The following is a 21,303-nucleotide window of genomic DNA, read 5'->3' on the forward strand; positions in this document are numbered from 1 at the left end:
GACGCAGTATTCTTGCATTGTTGTAAATCAATTGAGGAAGAAGTAAATAAATTAGAAAAAGCAAAAGCAGTAGAAATAATTAAACAAGGCCCTAATGCAATTAGCATAGAATAATATAGGAGTAGAATAAAACAAAAAAAATTGAGGAACCAAAGATTCCAAAACCCACCAAAAATAAAATAAAAAGAGGAGGAAAAAGATTTAACATAAGAAAGGCTGTAGACATATTGTATAAAGAAATTAATTTAACAACAAACACAGAGGAAAGGATTCGTCTAAAAAATAAAATTAGGGAATTAAAAGAAGTATAAAAGAATTAAAAAAAAAATAATTTTTTTTTTTTAATTATAATGCCGATCAAAAACCCAATCACTACACTTGAGAATAAAATAGAAAAAAAGATTTAGAAAAGAAGTTACAATGGTTGAAAGGCTTTTGGAAGGATATTGGTATGACTAGGGAACCAAATATGGAGGATGTCTGTTGGGTCATAGATTGGCAACCGCTGCATTTATTGAACATATGTTTTATACATACCTCACTACTATTTAATTATATGCCTAAGCTATTCAAGGCCAGAATAACACAAGTCATTCACCCAATCATTTTACTTGCATTGCTTACTTTGATTTGTAACTATTTTCGTTTGCTGCTAATGTACCATTGCATTGCATACAAATTTACATACATACTCCCGCTATAGTTAGTCACTCATATTTGTTGTTTGTACACTTGATAATATCACATTAAACAAGGGCAAAGCCTACAAGAAAGCAAGCATAAGAATGCTGCGATCCCACTTTTTGCTAATTGCTGTTCTATAACACATGTATGTTGAGATGTATGAATTATACAAATAGCGTTAAGCATATATTAGAGACAACCACCTTTTAAGAAGTTTGAATATATACAATAGAATATCGGTACTTATTGAATTATGTGAATTATATTTAAGGAACTGAAATTGTAAAATAAAGTTAGTCTATTAGCTGATCACCACGTCGTTCAGTTTACTCGGCCCTATCAATTTATAGTCGCTGCTGTTATTAGCGTTCTTGCTTTTTGGAGATTTCAGCGGTCACAAAAAACGCCTTGTGATCCTACATTTTTTGGCGCCCAACGTGGGGCACGAGTAAGTTTTTTGGTACCGAATTGCGCTTGGATTTTGGAATTGGTGGTCAGCATTAGACTCCACCATTAGGCAACATCATAGCATTATAGTTGCAACAATTACATCGCTGGACATCAGCATAATTGAAAGTGCCAGCATAGCTCGCTCATCGCGCGTTCATCAAGCGCACATCACTGCATATCACCTGCTTTGCCGTCGGTACATCGTTGCGCCAGAACTTGCAGCTGCTAATACTTTGGTTGAAGTGTCTTCAACATTGGTTGCCGTAAGTAAATAAAATTTTGAATTCATCATAGCTCGCTCATCGTGCGTTCATCAAGCGCACATCACTGCATATCACCTGCTTTGCCGTCGGTACATCGTTGTCGCCAGAACTTGCAGCTGCTAATACTTTGGTTGAAGTGTCTTCAACATTGGTTGCCGTAAGTATATAAAATTTTGAATTCATCATAGCTCGCTCATCGTGCGCTCATCAAACGCATATCGCTGTATATCATCCACTTGCCCTTGCCACGTCGTCGTCGCCCAATTTGCCTCTGTTAATATATTCATTTGTAAACGGGTGAGACACTGCAATATCTATACAAGGTTTGCCATTGCTGTTAACAACGTAAGAAAACACTCTTTGCATTGATTTTGTTCTGCTTTACGATGTCTTTAGAAGAGTTAAAACAGCAACGCGCTAGCACCAAGAAAAACATTTCGCGCATAAAAAATATCATTGACTCTAGTCTACGACCAGGTGGAAAGCCCCTTTCAACTGCAGAATACAAATGTCGCCTGGGTATCCTCGAGTCTTATTTTAAGCAGATTATCTCAATTCAAACTGACATCGAAAGATTGGATGTTGAGGATGGACGCGCTGACCTGGAAGAATTGTACATAACAACCAAACTACCCATTCAAACGCAATTGTCCGAAGATAACAACGTTTCACTTTCGGACACAACTTGCGTAGTACAATCGACGTCTAAACTTCCACGGCTCAAGCTTCCATCCTTTGACGGCAAGTATTCGAACTATCAAAACTTTATTTCCTCTTTCAAACAAATTATAGATCGGGAGTTCAATTTAACAAATATTGAAAAATTCAATCATTTGCAAAATTGTCTCCAAGGCCAAGCTTTAGAAACTGTTGATGCGTTCCAGGTGACAAATGAAAACTACCCAAAGGCTTTAGAGCGACTTAAGGTAAGGTATGACAACAAGACCCTTATATTTTTGGAAGGTATATCGTCATTATTTGATTTGCCTGCGGTTACAAAACCAAACGGTATTCAGCTTAGAAGTGTAGTTGATAAGGCGTCTGCTATTTATGGTGCGCTGACGTCGCTAGGTACTGACAGGCAGATATCCCAAGCTATGCTAATTTATATGGTTTTGCAGAAATCCGATGAACAGACCAACAAAAAATGGAAGGAATCGCTGGACTTTAAAACGTTGCCATCATGGGAGGAGTGTACACAGGTCTTGGAACGACACTGTCAATATTTGGAGTCTCTGAGTAACACGCACAATAGTAGTCCATTCGCACAAAGTAGCAGCAAATCAACAACAAAGTCAAGGAATCAATCAAAGGGGTACACGTTTTCTTGCTCCAGCATGTCTTGCCAATTTTGTTCCAGCACAGGCCACAGGGTTCCAAATTGTGAACGCTTTAAATCTTTGAATTACACCCAACGCTACGACAATACAAAGAAAATGGGATTGTGTCTCAATTGCCTTTCGAAGGGACATCAAATAGCCCATTGTCCATCAACACACAGATGCAAGGTTTGTGCACGGCAACACCATAGTTTACTTCATCGGGTGTGCACGTCTAGCCAATAAGCAGCAGCTCAAACATCCACTTCACAAGAAGCAGCTGTACATACACATATGAACAATTCATCGTCGGAAAATGTAATCCTCGCTACCGCAAAAATTCTTGTTCGTGACGTAAGAGGTAGTTATATGTTGGGCACCGCACTACTGGATTCTTGTTCGCAAGTCAATTTTATAACTGATGAGTTTGCGCAAAGGTTGTTACTACCAAGAAACAAGCAGAACATAGAAATTCAAAGCATCGGTGCGTCATCAACAAACATCAAATACAAAACCACAACGAATATAAGGTCGCAAGTCACTGGTTTCGAGCTCCCATTAACGTTTTGCATCACATCGAACATAGCTTATCAACCAGATCCTGAAATCGACATTTCAGCATGGAATATACCAAACAACGTTGTACTTGCTGATGATGAGTTTTATGTACCAAAGAAAATAAACATGCTATTGGGGACAGAAACATTCTTTAGTCTGCTGTCTGTTGGTCAAATACAACTTGGACCTAACTTACCTCTTTTGCAAAAAAACGCTTTTAGGCTGGGTGGTTTCGGGACGTTACCAAACGGGTAATAATAACTTAACCAAATCATCTTGTTTATTTGCAGTTTTCGATTGTTTACACACCAAATTGGAAATGTTGTGGAAGTTGGAAGAAGTTACGAGTAAACCAGAGGCTTGGACTCGTGAACAGCAGAGTTGCGACCATTTGTACAACAAAACAGTGTCAAGGAAACCCGATGGTAGAATAGTTGTGAAATTACCTTTCAAAGATTATCCAGGTTGTTTGGGCGATTCCTACACAACAGCATTGAGACGATTTCATGCAAAAGAGCGTCGATTAGAGAGATCATCACAACTGAGGAAACAATATATGGAATTTATGAACGAGTACGAGCGTTTGGGACACATGAGCATTGTAGAACATCCGAACCTAAGCGAACCACATTATTACATCCCACATCACTGTGTGTTAAAGCCAACAAGTACAACAACGAAGCTTCGAGTCGTATTTGATGCCTCTTGTCAAACAACAACCCAAAAATCTTTAAACGATATTCAAATGGTTGGCCCTACAATTCAATATGAACTGTTTACTCTCCTTTTTCGTTTCCGTCTCTTTAGGTTTGCACTCACAGCTGACGTTGTTAAGATGTAGAGACAAGTGCTGATGCACGAAGACGATCGAAAGTTCCAGTACGTCCTATGGAGGAATTCGCCGACTGAAGATATTAACACATATCAACTTAATACCGTAACATATGGAATGGCGTCCGCTCCATATTTGGCTATACGGAGTTTAATATATCTAGCTGAGCAGCATTCAGAACAATTTCCAATTGGAGCGAAAATCGTGAAGGAATCGTTTTACGTAGATGATTTATTGTGTGGTGCTGATACTCTGGTCGAACTCTCTCGAATCAAACAGGAGGTAACTCAGTTGTTAGAATTAGGAAAATTTGACTTATCGAAGTGGCATTCCAATCATTATAAATTCAGAGAAGACAACTCTGCAAAGGATCTGAACATAGACCCATCCATTACAAGCACACTGGGCCTAAAATGGATTCAAAATCTTGATTGTTTTATTTTTTCTTTCGATGAAAAACTCGGATCCACACGCAAATTTACAAAACGATCAATCCTCTCTGTAGCATCGTCGCTGTTCGAACCACTTGGTCTTTTGGCTCCTGTGGTTATTACGTCCAAAATTTTACTGCAAGAATTATGGTTGCTGAAGTTGGATTGGGATGAATCGGTGCCACAGAACATTGCGTTTGGAAAAACTTCTTAGACTGCTTACCTTCACTTTCATCAATTAAGGTGAATAGGTATTGTTTATCGGACGACATGGTGTCCCTTGAGTTACATGGATTCTGTGATGCATCGATTCGTGCATATGGTTGTGCAATATATGCCCGTGTTATCAAAAAGTGTGGAACATCAAAAAACAAACTTTACCTAAATTAGAACTTTGTGGCGCTCTTCTTCCTGCTCGTCTTATAGAAAAAATTAAACAAATCATAAATAACTCTTTTACCTTATTTCTTTGCACAGATTCCCAAATCGTATTACATTGGCTAAAAATGCATTCGGCAACACTTTCGACCTTTGTAGGAAACCGGGTTTCGGAAATTCAACATGTCCCGACACATTGCAACCCAGCCGATTTGTTGTCTAGAGGAGCGACTGTGGAGGAACTTGTCAAGTCAATATGGTACAATAGACCAACGTTTTTGTATGAAAAACCAGACAAGTGGCCAAGTGGCAGGTGCGGCGACATTGACATGGAAGTTGTAGAGAGCGAGAAACGAAAATCAGCATTCAATGCAACTATTAGTACCAATTACATTTTAGAAATCATCAATCAGCGTAGTAGTTACACTAGCGCACTTCGATTTGTAGCCTGGATGTTTCGCTTTATTAACAAATTACGACACCGTATCAAACCTGATGATGGTCATAGACTTTCATCGCAAGAATTGCATCACGCGTTGCTTTGCATAAGTTGGAACATACAACAAAAACATTTTGCTAATGACATTAATCTTTTGCATAAGGATCTTACGACGAATGGCCCATTGCGTTACTTGAGCCCTTTTCTTGAATACGTGGAAGGGTTTCAAATACTGAAGGTTGGTGGCAGACTAGAATATGCAGATATCCCAGAGGAAAGAAAGCACCCAATTTTATTACCAAACAAATGCGACTTCGTTATGCACTACGTCCGTCATCTTCATCTGAAGCACTACCACGCAGGACCCAAAGCACTAGTATCACTCATAAGACTCCAGTTTTGGGTAATCAACGCTCGCGACGTAGCAAAGCACATCGTCAGGTCATGCGTACCTTGTGTACGCTATAAGCCAAAGCTAATGAACCAGATAATGGGACAGTTACCGGTTGAACGGTTAAATCCATCTCGCCCTTTTGCACGCTGCGGTATTGACTTTTGTGGACCATCTAATGTTTATTTGCGAATTCGTGATAAAACACCATATAAAGCATATATTGCCATCTTCGTTTGCCTGGCACATCGAACTTGTATCGGACTTATCTACCGACGGATTCTTGGCGGCACTAAAACGCATGATTGGCAGAAGAGGGCCTTCTTCCGACATCTTTTGCGATAACGCAACAAATTTCGTTGGTGCTTGCAACAAACTCAATGAATTAAATGCGTTTTTATTCAAAACCGAAAATCGAGATGCAATAGTAAGATATTGTGCTAATGAATTTGTAAACTTTAATTTTATTCCCCCAGGGCACCACATTTTGGCGGTATATGGGAGGCCGCAGTTAAATCGGCCAAGTGTCACCTTAATCGCAGCATATTAAACGCAAGACTGACATTTGAGGAGCTAACGACAGTTCTGGTTGAAATAGAGGCAGTATTAAATTCTCGTCCTATCGCACCATTGTCATGCGATCCTAATGATTATGAAACACTAACTCCGGAGCATTTTCTCATTGGTAGTTCACTAAAGGCCCTTCCAGAGCGTCAGTTGTCAAACAACATCAACAACTTACAAAGGTGGAATCAAATTACTGCAATCAAACAGGCGTTTTGCAATCGGAGGTCACACGAATACATCAATGAGCTTCAAACTCGGTCAAAGTGGTTTGAGGAACGTCCAAATATCAATGAAAATACAATGGTTATTATCCAAGAAGACAATTTACCATCACAAAAATGGCAAATTGGCAGAATTATAAACTGTATTCCAGGAAAAGATTCCAAAGTTCGGGTGGTCGATATTCGTACATCAAAGGGAGTCAATCGGCGGCCGATTCATAAGTTGGCACCTCTGCCGGTTTGAAATGTCTTTCAACGGGGCCGGGATGTTGGGTCATAGATTGGCAACCGCTGCATTTATTGAACATATGTTTTATACATACCTCACTACTATTTAATTATATGCCTAAGCTATTCAAGGCCAGAATAACACAAGTCATTTACCCAATCATTTTACTTGCATTGCTTACTTTGATTTGTAACCTATTTTCGTTTGCTGCTAATGTACCATTGCATTGCATACAAATTTACATACATACTCCCGCTATAGTTAGTCACTCATATTTGTTGTTTGTACACTTGATAATATCACATTAAACAAGGGCAAAGCCTACAAGAAAGCAAACATAAGAATGCTGCGATCCCACTTTTTGCTAATTGCTGTTCTATAACACATGTATGTTGAGATGTATGAATTATACAAATAGCGTTAAGCATATATTAGAGACAACCACCTTTTAAGAAGTTTGAATATATACAATAGAATATCGGTACTTATTGAATTATGGGAATTATATTTAAGGAACTGAAATTGTAAAATAAAGTTAGTCTATTAGCTGACCACCACGTCGTTCAGTTTACTCGGCCCTATCAATTTATAGTCGCTGCTGTTATTAGCGTTCTTGCTTTTTGGAGATTTCAGCGGTCACAAAAAACGCCTTGTGATCCTACAATATCATTAATCCTACTACTAGAATCGAGGAAACCAGACGCATGATGATAATGTATAACCTTACAGATCACAAATAAATAAAAAAAAACACATTTTTTTGGCAATTATTATTTCAAAATGGGAGGCAAAGAATCCAAATTAGAAGAACCCAATGCAAACGTAATTAATTCCATTCAAGTAATTGACCATAGTGAGCCATTAGACTTTATCAAAATCTTGTTGATAATTTTGATGGTCTGCACTTGCGTCAACTTATTTCTAAAATTATACTCAACTCATAATAAATTTTTAAAGAAAAAATACATGAGCCGAGCAGATGGTCTAGACAAAGTCTAAACCCAAAAAAAAAAATATTTTTTTACCTCGATGGGCAAATGGGAAACTATTCTCAACACACTAGAGGAAGAAAAAATTTTACCAGAAAAAGCTAAGCTTATAAGTGTATTAATGAAAATATAAGCATACAAAGAATAACCATTTTAAAACACCTCACGACAATATTACAGTCATTGAATAATATATGCAAAGCTATACAAGAAGTACATAGCAAATTAACTGCCAGCCATCAACTAGCACAACGAATTTTTTCCGGTGTTAGAGATAAATTAGTATACTCATTAGGTAGATATAACATTGAGGCATTAGTCCCAACCTCATTTGAAGGAGAGATAGAAATTGATTTTGCTAGCTTATTACCTGAAACTCAACCAAATCTAGGGGAAAACCCAAAAATTGAAATTTTTAATAAAACCTCATAAACTGAAAGCAACAAAATGTCACAAACAATAGTCGAATTTTTAAAGACTGCTTCATCAGTTTTGCCAGAATTCGATGGTAAGGCTGAAAACTTGAATACCTTTTTGGTGCTTTGGATATCTTAGAACAAATTAAGGATACCCATGAAGCTGTAGCGGTTTCGATGATAAAAACCAAGCTGAAAGGAACAGCCAGAAACCTAATAAGCACCGGCTCAATTGAGGCAATAAAACAAAAATTAAAAACAGCAATTAAAGGTGAATCAGTGAATATCCAACAGCGCAGTAAAACTGCAAATCAATACACTGCTGAAATTGAAAAGCTCACAAAATCGTTGGAAGGAGCATACATATCTGACGGACTAACACCAGAGTTAGCAACCAAGTATGCTACACAATCAGCTGTGAAAGCTATGTGTAAAAACTGCTCCAGCGATAAAGTAAAAACAATTATGCAAGCTGGAACGTTCACAACAATGAACGAAGCCATATCAAAATTTACTAACAGTTGCACAGAAGTAACTGGAAATACAAATTCAATATTACATATTCGCCATCAAAATCAGTTCCGAGGTAACTTTCGCAGGAGTTACCAAAACAATAATTATAGAGGAAATTATAGACGTTCTTTCAATACTTATAATAGTAATAACAATAATAATAATAACAGACAAAATAACCAAAGATCTGGTCGAAATTTCGGATCGCGAGGAAATACCCGCAATAACATCAGAAATGTCCGAAATGTTACACAACAGGAAAACCAACAAACTCCACCTCAATAAATAAAAAAATATATATTTTCAATTTACACCTTAATAGCTACATATCTTCCAGAACAACTCTGAATGATTCCATATCAACCCTCCTAATCGATACGGGAGCGGATATTTCAATAATAAAAAAGGGTCAAATTGACAGTAATGTCACGATAAATAATTCTCAAAAAACAGATGTAAGAGTAATTGGTCAAGGGATAACAAGCACTATTGGCACGGTTAAAGCGGACTTAAAAGATGATTACCTACTAATTAGACACAAATTTCATGTAGTAGAAGACAATTTCCCAATTCCATGCGATGGAATATTAGGATTAGATTTCATTAAAAAAATTTAATTGCATTTTAGATTATCAAACAGAAGGTGACACTCTAATACTAAGACCATATGATTACCCAGAAAACATAAGATGACTAACAAACCAACAATCAATAGTATTTCAATTCCCGCACGATCAGAAATAGTTCGACAAATTCACATCGAAAATAACAATTCAGATTTACTAATTCCACAACAAGAATTGTCTGAAGGTATTTTTATTGCAAACACACTAGCAAATTCAAAACAAACATTTGTTAGAATTATAAATACAACAAATAAAAATGCAACACTGCAAGATTTTAATATACGTACAGAAAATGTGAATGATTATATAACAGTTAAAAATAATAAACTCGAAAATGAGGCCAACAATAAAGAAAAATTAGAAAGATTAAATAAAAATTTTCCAAAATTTGCAAATAAAGCATATATGTACAGAATTCATTGAAATTTTTTCATTGGAAACAGAACCAATTACCACTAATAATTTTTACAAACAAAAACTTCATATGAAAGACCCAGTCTACGTACAAAATTATAGAATACCAGAAGCTCATAAGAGTGAAATTAATAAACAAGTAAATAAATTAATTAAGGATGGCATAATAGAACCTTCAATCTCAGAATTTAATAGTCCAATTTTATTAGTACCGAAAAAATCACTACCGAATAACCAAGAAAAAAGATGGAGTGGTTGTAGATTACAGACAGGTAAATAAACAATTAACCGCAGATAAATTCCCTTTACCAAGAATTGATGACATACTAGATCAATTAGGAAGAGCTAAATATTTTTCTTGCTTAGATTTAACTTCTGAATTTCACCAGATTGAACTCAGCGAAGAGTCAAGAGATATCACATCCTTTAGAGCAGATAATGGTACTTATCGTTTTAAAAGATTACCGTATGGCCTTAAAGCAGCACCGAACTCATTCCAAAGTATGATGAAATTAGCATTTGCAGGCTTAAAACCTTCACAAGCATTCCTATACATGGACGATTTAGTCGTATTAGGATGCTCCGAAAATCATATGATTAAAAATTTACGGGATGTTTTCGCAGCTTGTAGAAAATATAATTTAAAATTACATCCTGATAAATGTTTATTTTTAACCAAGAAGTAACTTACCTTGGTCATAAATGCACAAGCAAAGGAATTTTGCCAGATCCCAGTAAATTCGAAACAGTTAAAAATAACCCAACACCTAAAAACTCGGATGAGGCGAAAAGATTCGTTGCATTTTGCAATTATTACAGAAGATTTATTCCAAATTTTGCAGAATATTCTAGAATAATAACAAGACTTGCCAAGAAAAATGTAGGTTTCGACTGGACAGAGGATTGTAAAAAATCCTTTGACTATTTGAAATCTGCGTTAATAAGCCCTAATATCCTACAATATCCCGATTTCAATAAACAATTTTGTGTAACAACTGACGCAAGTGGATATGCTTGCGGAGCAGTGCTAAGCCACGAGTATGAAGGCAAACAATTGCCAATTGCCTATGCAGCAAGATCATTTACTAAAGGAGAAATTAATAAAGCAAAAATTGAGAAAGAATTAGCGGCCATTCATTGGGCCATAACATATTTTAGACCATACATTTACGGTAGAAATTTTTGGTCAAAACAGACCACAGACCCTTAACATTTTTATTTTCGATGAAAAATCCGTCATCAAAATTAACTCGAATCAGATTAGATCTGGAAGAATATGATTTCGAGGTAAGTATATCGCAGGTAAAGAAAACTATGTAGCCGACGCATTATCACGCAAAGATATTAAAACCTAAAACAAATATCGGTAGAAGCGTGTAAAATATTAAAAGTTACGACTAGATCAGAAACTAGCAAAAATCATAACAACAAACATTCCAATAGTAAAAATGAAGAAATAAAAAGTCACAGAGAGAACCCAATAATATTTGAAGCGCTAAATAAATGTGAAGTAAAGAGACTGGAACAATATACTATAAAAGCGTGCAATTACTGGCATATGCTGATGACATTGATATCATCGGCCTAAACACCCGCGCTGTTAGTTCTGCTTACTCCAAACTGGATAAAGAAGCGGAAAAGATGGGTTTGATGGTGAATGAGGACAAAACGAAGTACCTGCTGTCATCCAGCAAAGAGTCAGCGCATACGCGCCTTGGCAACCACGCTACTGTTGGCAGCCATAATTTCGAAATAGTAAAAGACTTCGTTTATTTGGGAACCAGCATCAACACTAGCAACAACATCAGCACTGAAATCCAGCGGAGAATCAATCTTGCGAATAAATGCTACTTTGGACTAGGTAGGCAATTGAAAAGCAAAGTCCTCTCTCGGCGAACGAAAATCATACTCTACAAGTCACTTATCGTACCCGTCCTGCTATATGGGGCAGAAGCATGAAACATGACAACAGCAGATGAAGCGGCTATGGGAGTGTTCGAGAGAAAAGTTCTTCGAAAGATTTATGGACCTCTACGCGTTGGCGATGGCGAGTACCGAAGAAGATTTAATGATGAGCTGTACGAGCTATACGCAAACATCAACATAGTCCAGCGAATTAAAACGCAGCGGCTGCGCTGGCTAGGCCACATTATGCGAATGAAAGATGATGCTCCGGCCAAGAAACTGTTTCTATCGGAGCCCGCCTATGGAAGCAGAGGTAGAGGGCGGCCCCCACTCCGTTGGAAGGACCAGGTGCAAAACGATTTAAACTCCCTTGGTGTGACCAATTGGCGCCGGTTGGCGGAGCGAAGGAGCGACTGGCGCGCCTTGTTGGACGGCCATAACCGTTTAGAAGTTTAAGCGCCAATTAAGTAAGTAAGTAAAGAGACTAGTCCAGCTCGTTTTCGATCCTCCGAAATTACGTTTCAAAAAAGGAAAGAAAATTTGTAGCGAAATTAATATAAAAAATCTAATTGTTGAGGCGAAGATTGACTTAGGCCAATTCTTTGCCAGGCTTATGAAAGAAGCCGACAATTTAGGAATTAAAAAAGACAGTTGTCCTTAGGAGACAAACTGTTTAAAGATAATTATACCCGGGTAGACACATTTAAAGAAATTGGTACCAAAGTTCTCAAAAATCTAATTATAGCATTAACCCCAGAAGTTATGCATGTGACAAATAATGAAAAAATTAAAGAAATTCTTCACAAATTTCATGACGATCCTGTTTTTGGTGGCCACCCAGGAATAAATCGCATGACAAATAAAATAAAACAAAATTACTATTGGAAAGGAATGAAAAATGATATCAGAAAACACATCAAAAAATGCGCTCATTGTAATAAAAATTAAATAATTGAAATAATTGAAAGAAAAAAATAAACCATAAAACGTCAACACCTTACCACCATCAAACTTTAGGCACAGTTGAACGTAGTCATAGAACATTCAATGAATATGTACGTTCCTACATATCCATTGACAAAAACGATTGGGATGAATATCTTAAATACTTTGCGTATTGTTACAATACTACCCCATCTACAGTTCATAATTATTGTCCATACGAATTAGTATTTGCCAAAAACCCCCAGACTTACGAATTTTTAAGAGAAAATACAGTAAGCCCATTATACAATTATGAGGCTTACGACAAAGAAATTAAGTATACGTTACAAATAGCGCAAGATAAATAATTTATATAATTAGTAAAACAGGCTAGGGAAAAACAAAAAATTAGTTATGATAGGAAAACACAATATAAAGAAATAAATTTAGGAGATTTAGTGTTAGTAAAAAATGAATCAGGTCATAAGTTAGATAGTAGGTATACAGGATCTTTTAGAGTAGTAAATATCGATGAAAACAATAATTTTACATTAATTCCCTATAAGGTAGAAAAGATCGATAAAAACAATGGAGAAAATAGAAACATAGAAAACATAAATCAAAATAATAAAAATAAGAAAATTGTAATACATAAAAATAGACTTAAACTCATAGAATAAGAGCACTTTACTTTTATAAACACAAAGAAAATTGTTATTGTACGCAAAAGAAAAATACAATAATAAAACAAAACAAAAGAGAAAAACAAATGTAGACTATTCTTTGGAAATCAAGCTAAATGTCATAAAATACTGACACACACAAAAAAAAACCCAACAAGCAAAGTAAGCACAAAGGGTTCAAAATCAATAGCCTAATTTGAGTAGCCATAGATAATTCGTGTACAAAATTATATATGTCTACTCTCTCAAAGGCGGATGGTGTAGCATTCACTCATTAAGTTATTCATTCATTTGTACAAACATATATTTCGACCCGTTTTGGAATGTCTTTAAATACATTGACTCTTACATACATATTAATACATTTTTACATACATATATTTTGGATCGCTTTGGTGCGCCTGAGATTCAATTGACACATTCATTCATTTGTACAAACATATATTTTGTACACCGTGGTAACCTGAACCTTGGTATACCACTGTTTGGAGCTTGCTCGCGACAAGCCTTTACCTGTAAACAAATTATTAACATGATTCATTTATGCTTGCGTTGCAGATTCCACAGTAAATTTTATTTATGCTTAGAATGCAGTTCCCAGGGAACTGAATCGAATGTATATGTGTGTTATACTTAGTTTGTAAGTATTAGTGTAAGTAAGTATTTTAGCTCAGAGAAATTTTGTATAAAAGAAAACAACTCTTGAATAAAGAACTTAATTCTATCTGGTGCCGCTAAATGGGCACTGCAACCTAAATTACGTTATTCTCATTATCATCAAATATTACAGTTACGGAATAGACGCAAACAAACAAAAGAGAGTTTAAACGAATATTTATACGTGTTAATAGAAATGGGCAAACCCATATCGCTGGATGATCAAAGTATCATTTCATATTTTGTAGAGGGAATTCCAGACGCAGGGGCCAATAAAATGATGTTGTATCAGGCAAAAAATTTAAAAGAATTAAAAGAACATAAAGCGAATAATAGAGCCAGGAAATTTAATGATTTTCACTTTCTAGAAATTACTATGAACAATAACTTTTTCTGCATTGGTGGACACAGGTAGCAAATATAGTATAATGAGGAATGGCACACTCCTAATGTTAGGTGATGTGGAGTTAGGCAACGAAAAGCTACATCTAAGCGGGGTGGGTAAAGGTCAACTCACGAAACTGGGTTGTTTTTATTCGGAAATAAAAGTAGACGAGGTAGTTCTACAAGTACGGTTCCATGTGGTTAAGGAAAGAGATGTACCATATGCGGCGATTATTGATTGCGACGTTTTGAAGAAATTTGAGTTAGTAATAACGGGTGACGAAATTCATTTTAAGCCAGTGATAAGTGCCGTAGCTGAGGTTGCGGTGGGAAACAATCGTCAGGAAAAGGTGGTTAGGCCGAGAGCGATAGATGATGCTGAGGTATCTGTCGTGCTTTCTACTGAGGTAGTTGGTAGCAAAATCACTTCCGGGGACGATAAACGCGAGGGGGAGACCAGTAAGGAAAATGGTAGTTCCAATGAGTCTTGGTTTAAAGAGTTCGAAACGTTGTGTTTAGCAAGGGATATGACAGAAATTGTTGAGAAACAGAATGTTGATCTGTCGAGTGTTGGGAAAAGTTATGTGAAGGAAATTGAAGACTTAATACAGAATTATGTGCCTAAAAAACCGGAAAGTTCAGCAGTAAAAATGAAACTTATATTAACGGATGAAGTACCCGTTTATCAGCGCCCACGTAGAATGACTTTCGCGGATCAGAAATTTGTGGATGAACAAATTACAGCCTGGTTAAAGGAGGGAATTATACGGAAGAGTTCCTCCGATAGTACTTACTACCAAGAAAAACGGTACAAAAAGATTGTGTGTAGATTATAGGAAAGTAAACGAGAAAATAATAGGAGATAATTTTCCTATGACGGTTATCGATGAAGTCCCGGACAAACTGTATGGCGCATACGTATTTACGACTTTGGACCTGAAAGATGGATTCTTTCACGTTCCTATTGAGGCAGCTTCGAGGAAGTATACGGCGTTCGTAACCCAAACAGGACAGTACGAATTTTGTTTCGTACCGTTTGGCATATCGAATTTGCCGGCCGTGTTTTATAGGTACATACAAGCAGTTTTCCAAGATCTATTGAGGGATGGTACAGCAATTGTGTATATGGATGACATCGTCGTTCCGGCTAAAGATGAAGCCGAAGGTATACGGAAACTTAAGGTGGTTTTAGAACGTGCAAAAGAATACGGGTTAAATATGCAATGATCGAAATTCCAATTTTTGAAACGGCAAATAAATTTCTTGCGGTATATCATAGAAATGGGGAAAATATTACCGTCTTACGAGAAAACTAGGGCAGTCGAAAACTTTCCGATACCGAAAAGTAAAAAAGAAATTCAACGGTTCTTAGACGATTCGTGTTGAATTACGCAATGGTAGCTAAACCGTTGACAGATTTATTGAAAAATGATGTGAAATTGTCTCTGTCCGACGAACACATAATAGCCATCCAGGAATTGAAAAGCGCGTTGACGAACGCACCAGCATTAAAGTTGTATAATCCGACGGCATATACAGGGGTCCACGCAGATGCCTCCAAATATGGATACGGCGCAGTGTTCCTGCAGAGGGACGGAGAGGATCAGCAACTCCACCCGGTAGAGTTTATGAGTAGGAAGACAACTCCAACCGAGGAGAAGTATAGTTCATACGAACTTGCGGTTTTGGCGGTCACAGCAGCCATGAGCAAACGGGAGGTGTCGGACAGGATTATGATTACAAAGTAGAGCATCGATCAGGGACTCGCATGAGACATGTTGACGCTCTCAGCCGTGTATATTGTCTAATAATCGAAGACTCGTTAAAGTATAGATTACGATACGCACAGGCGGAAGATGAGTGGATTAGGGCTGTTAAGAAAGTTCTGGCGAAAGATGAATATGAAGACTATTTTCTGAAAAACGAGTTATTATACAATGATGTAGTGAAGGAGCTGTTAGTGGTACCTTCCTCTATGGAAGATGAGATCATACGGCTGGCACACAATCAAGGCTACTTTGTAGCTAAGAAAACGCAAGAACTGGTTGAGAAATTTTATTATGTACCAAACGTGAGCGGTAAGGTCAGTAGGGTGCTGAAAGAATGCGTTGAGTGCATCATAACGGATGCTAAGTCAGGGAAAAGGGAAGGGATGTCGCGACAATCAACAAAGCTTGCGATCCTCTAGGCACATATCATGTAGACCATGTAGGTCCACTGACTGAGACGCGAAAAAATATAACCATATTTTCGTAGTAGTGGACGGATTTTCCAAATTTGTTTGGTTATATCCAACAAAGTCCACTGGGCAGAGGAAGTAGTTGAGCGGCTACAAAAGCAGGCGGCGACTTTCGGAAACCCGAAACGAATCGTGTCGGATAGGGGAAGTGCGTTTACATCAAACTTATTTAGAAAGTACTGTGAGCGTGAGAATATACAACATTTGCAAATACCGACGGGGGTACCTCGCGGTAACGGGCAGGTGGAGCGGGTCCACAAGATAGTCATACCCATGATTTCAAAATTATGCCACAGCGATCCAACTCACTGGTACAGCCACGTCAACAAAGTTCAGCAGGTTATAAACAGTACAGCTCCGAGAAGTACAAAATCATTTCCTTTCAAAGTTCTGACATGCTTAGAAATGCGTATTACGGATTACCCTGATCTAAGGGAAATATATGACGAATTAAACATGGAAGAATTAAACTTAGAAAGGGAAACAATTAGAGAGCAAGCGCAGGAAAATATAAATAAAATTCAGACAGAAAATCGTAAAAATTGTAATAAAAACGAAAGAAAGAGAAAGAATATGAAGTAGGTGGATTGGTCGCCATAAAAAAACACAGTTTGGGAACAACACTAAGTTGAAAGCCAAGTATTTAGGACCGTACGAGATAACCGCTAAGTTAAATCACAGGAGATATGAGGTGAGGAAAATAGGAAATGGCGAAGACCCAAGCAAAACGACAACAGTATGTGAGTTTGTGAAACCGTGGGGCTCGTCGTTCGGGTCGAACAACCCATCAGGAGGGCCGAATGTGGGAATTATTCCCGACAGGCTGGCAGCACCACGGTGAAGCGAACGGCTTGCGCACAATGAACAAAGAACATAGAAGAAGAGTTACTCGTTAATCTCTCGTCGTTAAACTCGCATTCGTTCGCATACGAAAATATCGATTCGTAAGTTAAACTTAATCTAATTTAGCTTTTAAAACCTAAATGTTACTGTTAAACATTCTTATAAATAAATGTGTTACTTTTATAAACAGTGATGTGTGAATTAAAGGAAATAGGGCTTGACAAGGTAAGTCCTCCATATATTAAAAGTCTTTCAGAAAGAATTATTTCCGAAATTTTAATTGTTTAGTACGAAAGCAATTTTTAGGTTAGGTTGAACTGGCCGGTCAATAAAAGTCCTGATTACATTCACGACGGCGGTTACGAAACCACATCTGTCAAATTATTTTTAAACATATTCTTATGAATGTCGTTATTTTCAGCGCGACAGAGCAGCAAGACAATCAATCACGAAAGCCGTTGTAGCCATATTAAACCTAATTATATTTTTGGGAAGCGACAGTGAGTGGCGTCCTTTTTATTTTGTCAATAAAAACTAAAATAGAAGTAAACAGCAGATAATAAAGCTAAAATCATTCTTTTGGGCGTTTTTTAAACAATATTAATGTTTTTTTTCTAAAGTTTTCGCTACTGTTTGCTATAATTTATATTTGTGCTGCCGCTTTCAAAGTAATCAAGAAGCCAATCCTTTGCTACGGTTGCTCAAGATTTTCTTTATAGTGGTTGTGGTCTGTTGAGCCATAAAGGCTTCACATAGACTATGTGTCCATAGTGTTACCACATTTTTTTTTTTACGACCAAATGTAAGAACCCCAATCAGGTACCAGGACTTTCGTTATAGATTAACTGCACCCTCTTGGCCAATACGAAGTTTTCTAGAACCTAGCTTGATTCCCGCCTCGATACCTGGCCCCTTATAGCTGGAGCCTTGACCTGGCGACCGCAGGACACGAACACAGAACGTGATCAACCCTTTCTTCCTCTAGTTCGCATTTCCTACATCTGCTGTTACTGAAGAAGCCTAACATAAGCATATGACAACACAAGGCAGTGTCCAGTTAGTATGCCCATCGTAAGCGTTAAGTGTTCGCTCTTCAGAGATGTGAGCCACTTTTTGAGTCTAATATCGTATGATTTGCATATGATCTTTGAAATTTTGCAACCCCACTCTTCTGTCCACGCCTTTCCTTCTTGATGAATCATATGAAACTCATGTATCCTTTGATTCCTCCCGAACAGATTGGGACGTTTACCGTCGATTCAGGGAATGCTGCACCACCCTTTGCCAACTCATCGGCTTTTCGTTACCTTCTATCCCTTTATGACCGGGAACCCAGAACAGATATATGGTCCGGTCTCAGCGAAGTTTTCCAATGCTTCTTTGCATTCTAGGACACTTCTTGACGAAGTACTGGTTGGGTTTATTGCTCAATAGCAACCTGACTATCAGTATATATTGATGCGATTGCAGCTTAAACATGCATCTTCTAGAATTTCTGCTGCTTTCTTTACGGCTATAACTTTCGCCTCAAAACCGCTGTTCTGGATAGTTTTAATGCTAATCAGCATAATCAGCATACTCCAGCTAGTTATTAAATCCTAAGTTTTATCTTGTAAGTCCGAAAATATAAGTTAAATCCGTACTTTTATTTTTTAAGAAGAAAATTCGGGCCTTTTAAAAATATGTCCCTGCTCATTTCACACACCAGAAAATCAAATGTAGGAATTTTCTGCTACTAAGGACTGTTCCGAAAAGGAGGTGCACACTTTTGACTAATTATTACTCAAAGTATGTGTCCAATTCAATTTCAGTGGATGTGCATAGGTGGTCCTTTTTTTAAAACCTTAATTTTATTGTATTAAAAAAACTAAAGTTCAAACAATGTTGTTGTGCCCATTATTTACGTATTCACCAATGATAGTGCTACCATATTGTTAAAGCTCAATAGCTGCGTTCCAGATCTCGATAAAAATTTAACATGCAAATGTAACAACAACGTTGTGATCCTGTTGATTTCATTTTTTGTGGAAAATTTTTGACAGCCAAACCTTTTTACTCGGTAGCACTTGCACTAGGGCATCCGACATTTAACAAATTTGGTACATTCGACAACCCATACATTTTTACTTTAATTCTGAAAATAAACTATAAGGGCAATAAAGTATTTAAATTATATTCGTTTTCAACCATCATAGAATAAATTTGCATTGAACGCATCTATATGAAAAAGTTGATTGTGACGAGGGCATTAATATAAACCAAGAGCTAATATAAATAAAGAAGTTAGGCCTGGTTTTTCAGTACTCAACTCAGTTTGTCAGTTAAACTACGCTCAAACTTATTCTGCAGTTTTTCAGTATACTTTAACTGAAGTTTAAGCTGAGCTTAAGCAGCCGATCTGGCAGGGTTAAACTCTAGTTAACCTGTCAGTTATTTGCGTTCATACGAAATGGAGTCGAATATACCCAACAAGCATTTGGGCTTGAGTACCATTAGAGCTCATGTTGATAACTAGGCATACTTCTAAACTCTCAAGAGTTGTTTCTAAAAAGTGGCCCAACTCGAGAGTCATAGCATACTCAGCAAAAGGGGAATTTTTTATAAAGCAAAAAATGCTATTACTTAAGTTGAAAAAAATTAATTAACAACTTGTGGTTCTCTAACTGGACTCAAATGTAAGAAAATAAAATGAAATATATCTAATTTAAATAATAAATAAATGTGACGCGATAACCTCCGAGGAGATTTTGGGCCGAGCTTCTCTTCCAATTTGCGTCGTGCTCCTTTAAATTTTTCCTACAAATTGGCGGGACGGGACCTACTTGTTTTATACCGACTCCGAACGGCATCTGCAAGGCAAACGATTTTTCACTGAGAGCTTTTCATGGCAGAAATACACTCGGAGTGCTTGCCAAACACTGCGGAGGGGCGACCCCGGTAAGAAAAATTTTCTTCTAGTTGAAAGACCTTGTTTCTAAAATTTTGATGTTACTTTGCCCGGGGCGTGAACCAAGGATATTCGGTGTGGTAGACTGAGCACGCTACCGTCACACCACGGCGGCCGCCTATATAATTTATTTTTGATTAATTACGCTTCATTACTGCTATCAACCAGGTGTTTATTTCTCACAATAAACAGCTGTTGGTTTTGGTGGTACCACCTTGGACATTTTTTCCAACGCCACCTCAACTCGATATGTAGGATATCAACTGGAGAAATGTTGAATAATTGAGAACTATACACTACTCAAAATCTCTCGAAATTAGGATAATAATTGGAAAATATTAATGACGTTGGAGATCAACTCGAAAACTTTTATTTTACAAATTTTCTCAAAGGTTGGATAGTGATTGGAAAATGAAGTTTGATATCAACTCGAAAACTATCTGGTTTAAGAATAATTAAATAATGATGCTGGATATCACTTCCGGAACTTGATATATATTTCGCTGGAGAATTTTTTCCCCATGTTTGTTGGGTAAACAAGATACAGCTGTTGCCGTATCTAAGATAATAAAAAAACCAATGTTGCCGCACAAAACAGCATACCCCAAATGCGGCCTTAAACTGTGACTGAAAAACTGCTCAGTAGTTTAAGTGGAGTTTAAATTTGACTAGAGTTTAAGCTTAGCTTAACCAACTAACCTTAAAGTTGTAAAAAGCTAAAACTCCAGAAAATAAAAAAAGACCATAATGTAAAAAAGAATACAGTTTCAATACAGGTGAGTTTTACGTTTTTAGCTCGAATGAGCAAATTATTTCTTAAATCTTGAGTGCGCTTACAAAAATGGACGACGGCAGGGCGTTAAAAGGATCCTTAGCAAAATATTCAGATGGAAAGCCCACACCAAACTGGTTTGATGAGGGCCGAAATAAAAAACAAGTAAGGAAGGTTAAGTTCGGGTGTAACCGAACATTACATACTCAGTTGAGAGCTATGGTGACAA

At 37.2% G+C, this 21,303-nt stretch overlaps 2 protein-coding genes across 6 annotated transcripts in view; one reads left to right on the forward strand and one right to left on the reverse strand.

The window, feature by feature from the left end:
- The window catches only part of Bruce (BIR repeat containing ubiquitin-conjugating enzyme), a 268,342-nt gene that overhangs the window by 86,654 nt on the left and 160,385 nt on the right, over nt 1–21,303 (reverse strand). The window lies entirely within an intron of this gene.
- On the forward strand, nt 1,020–7,456 carry LOC137237097 (uncharacterized). The gene is made up of 2 exons (XM_067760346.1): nt 1,020–4,388; nt 5,015–7,456. Exon 1 carries the CDS (start codon nt 1,784–1,786, stop codon nt 2,960–2,962), a length of 1,179 nt encoding a protein of 392 aa, XP_067616447.1. The 5' UTR covers nt 1,020–1,783; the 3' UTR covers nt 2,963–4,388; nt 5,015–7,456.

Source organism: Eurosta solidaginis, chromosome 1 (assembly GCF_040869045.1).
Source record: "Eurosta solidaginis isolate ZX-2024a chromosome 1, ASM4086904v1, whole genome shotgun sequence".
NCBI classification, from domain to species: domain Eukaryota; kingdom Metazoa; phylum Arthropoda; class Insecta; order Diptera; family Tephritidae; genus Eurosta; species Eurosta solidaginis.

Coding starts and splice junctions, on each gene's coding strand:
- LOC137237097 (XM_067760346.1), top strand. CDS start 1,784: ATGTCTTTAGAAGAGTTAAAACAGCAACGCGCTAGCACCAAGAAAAAC.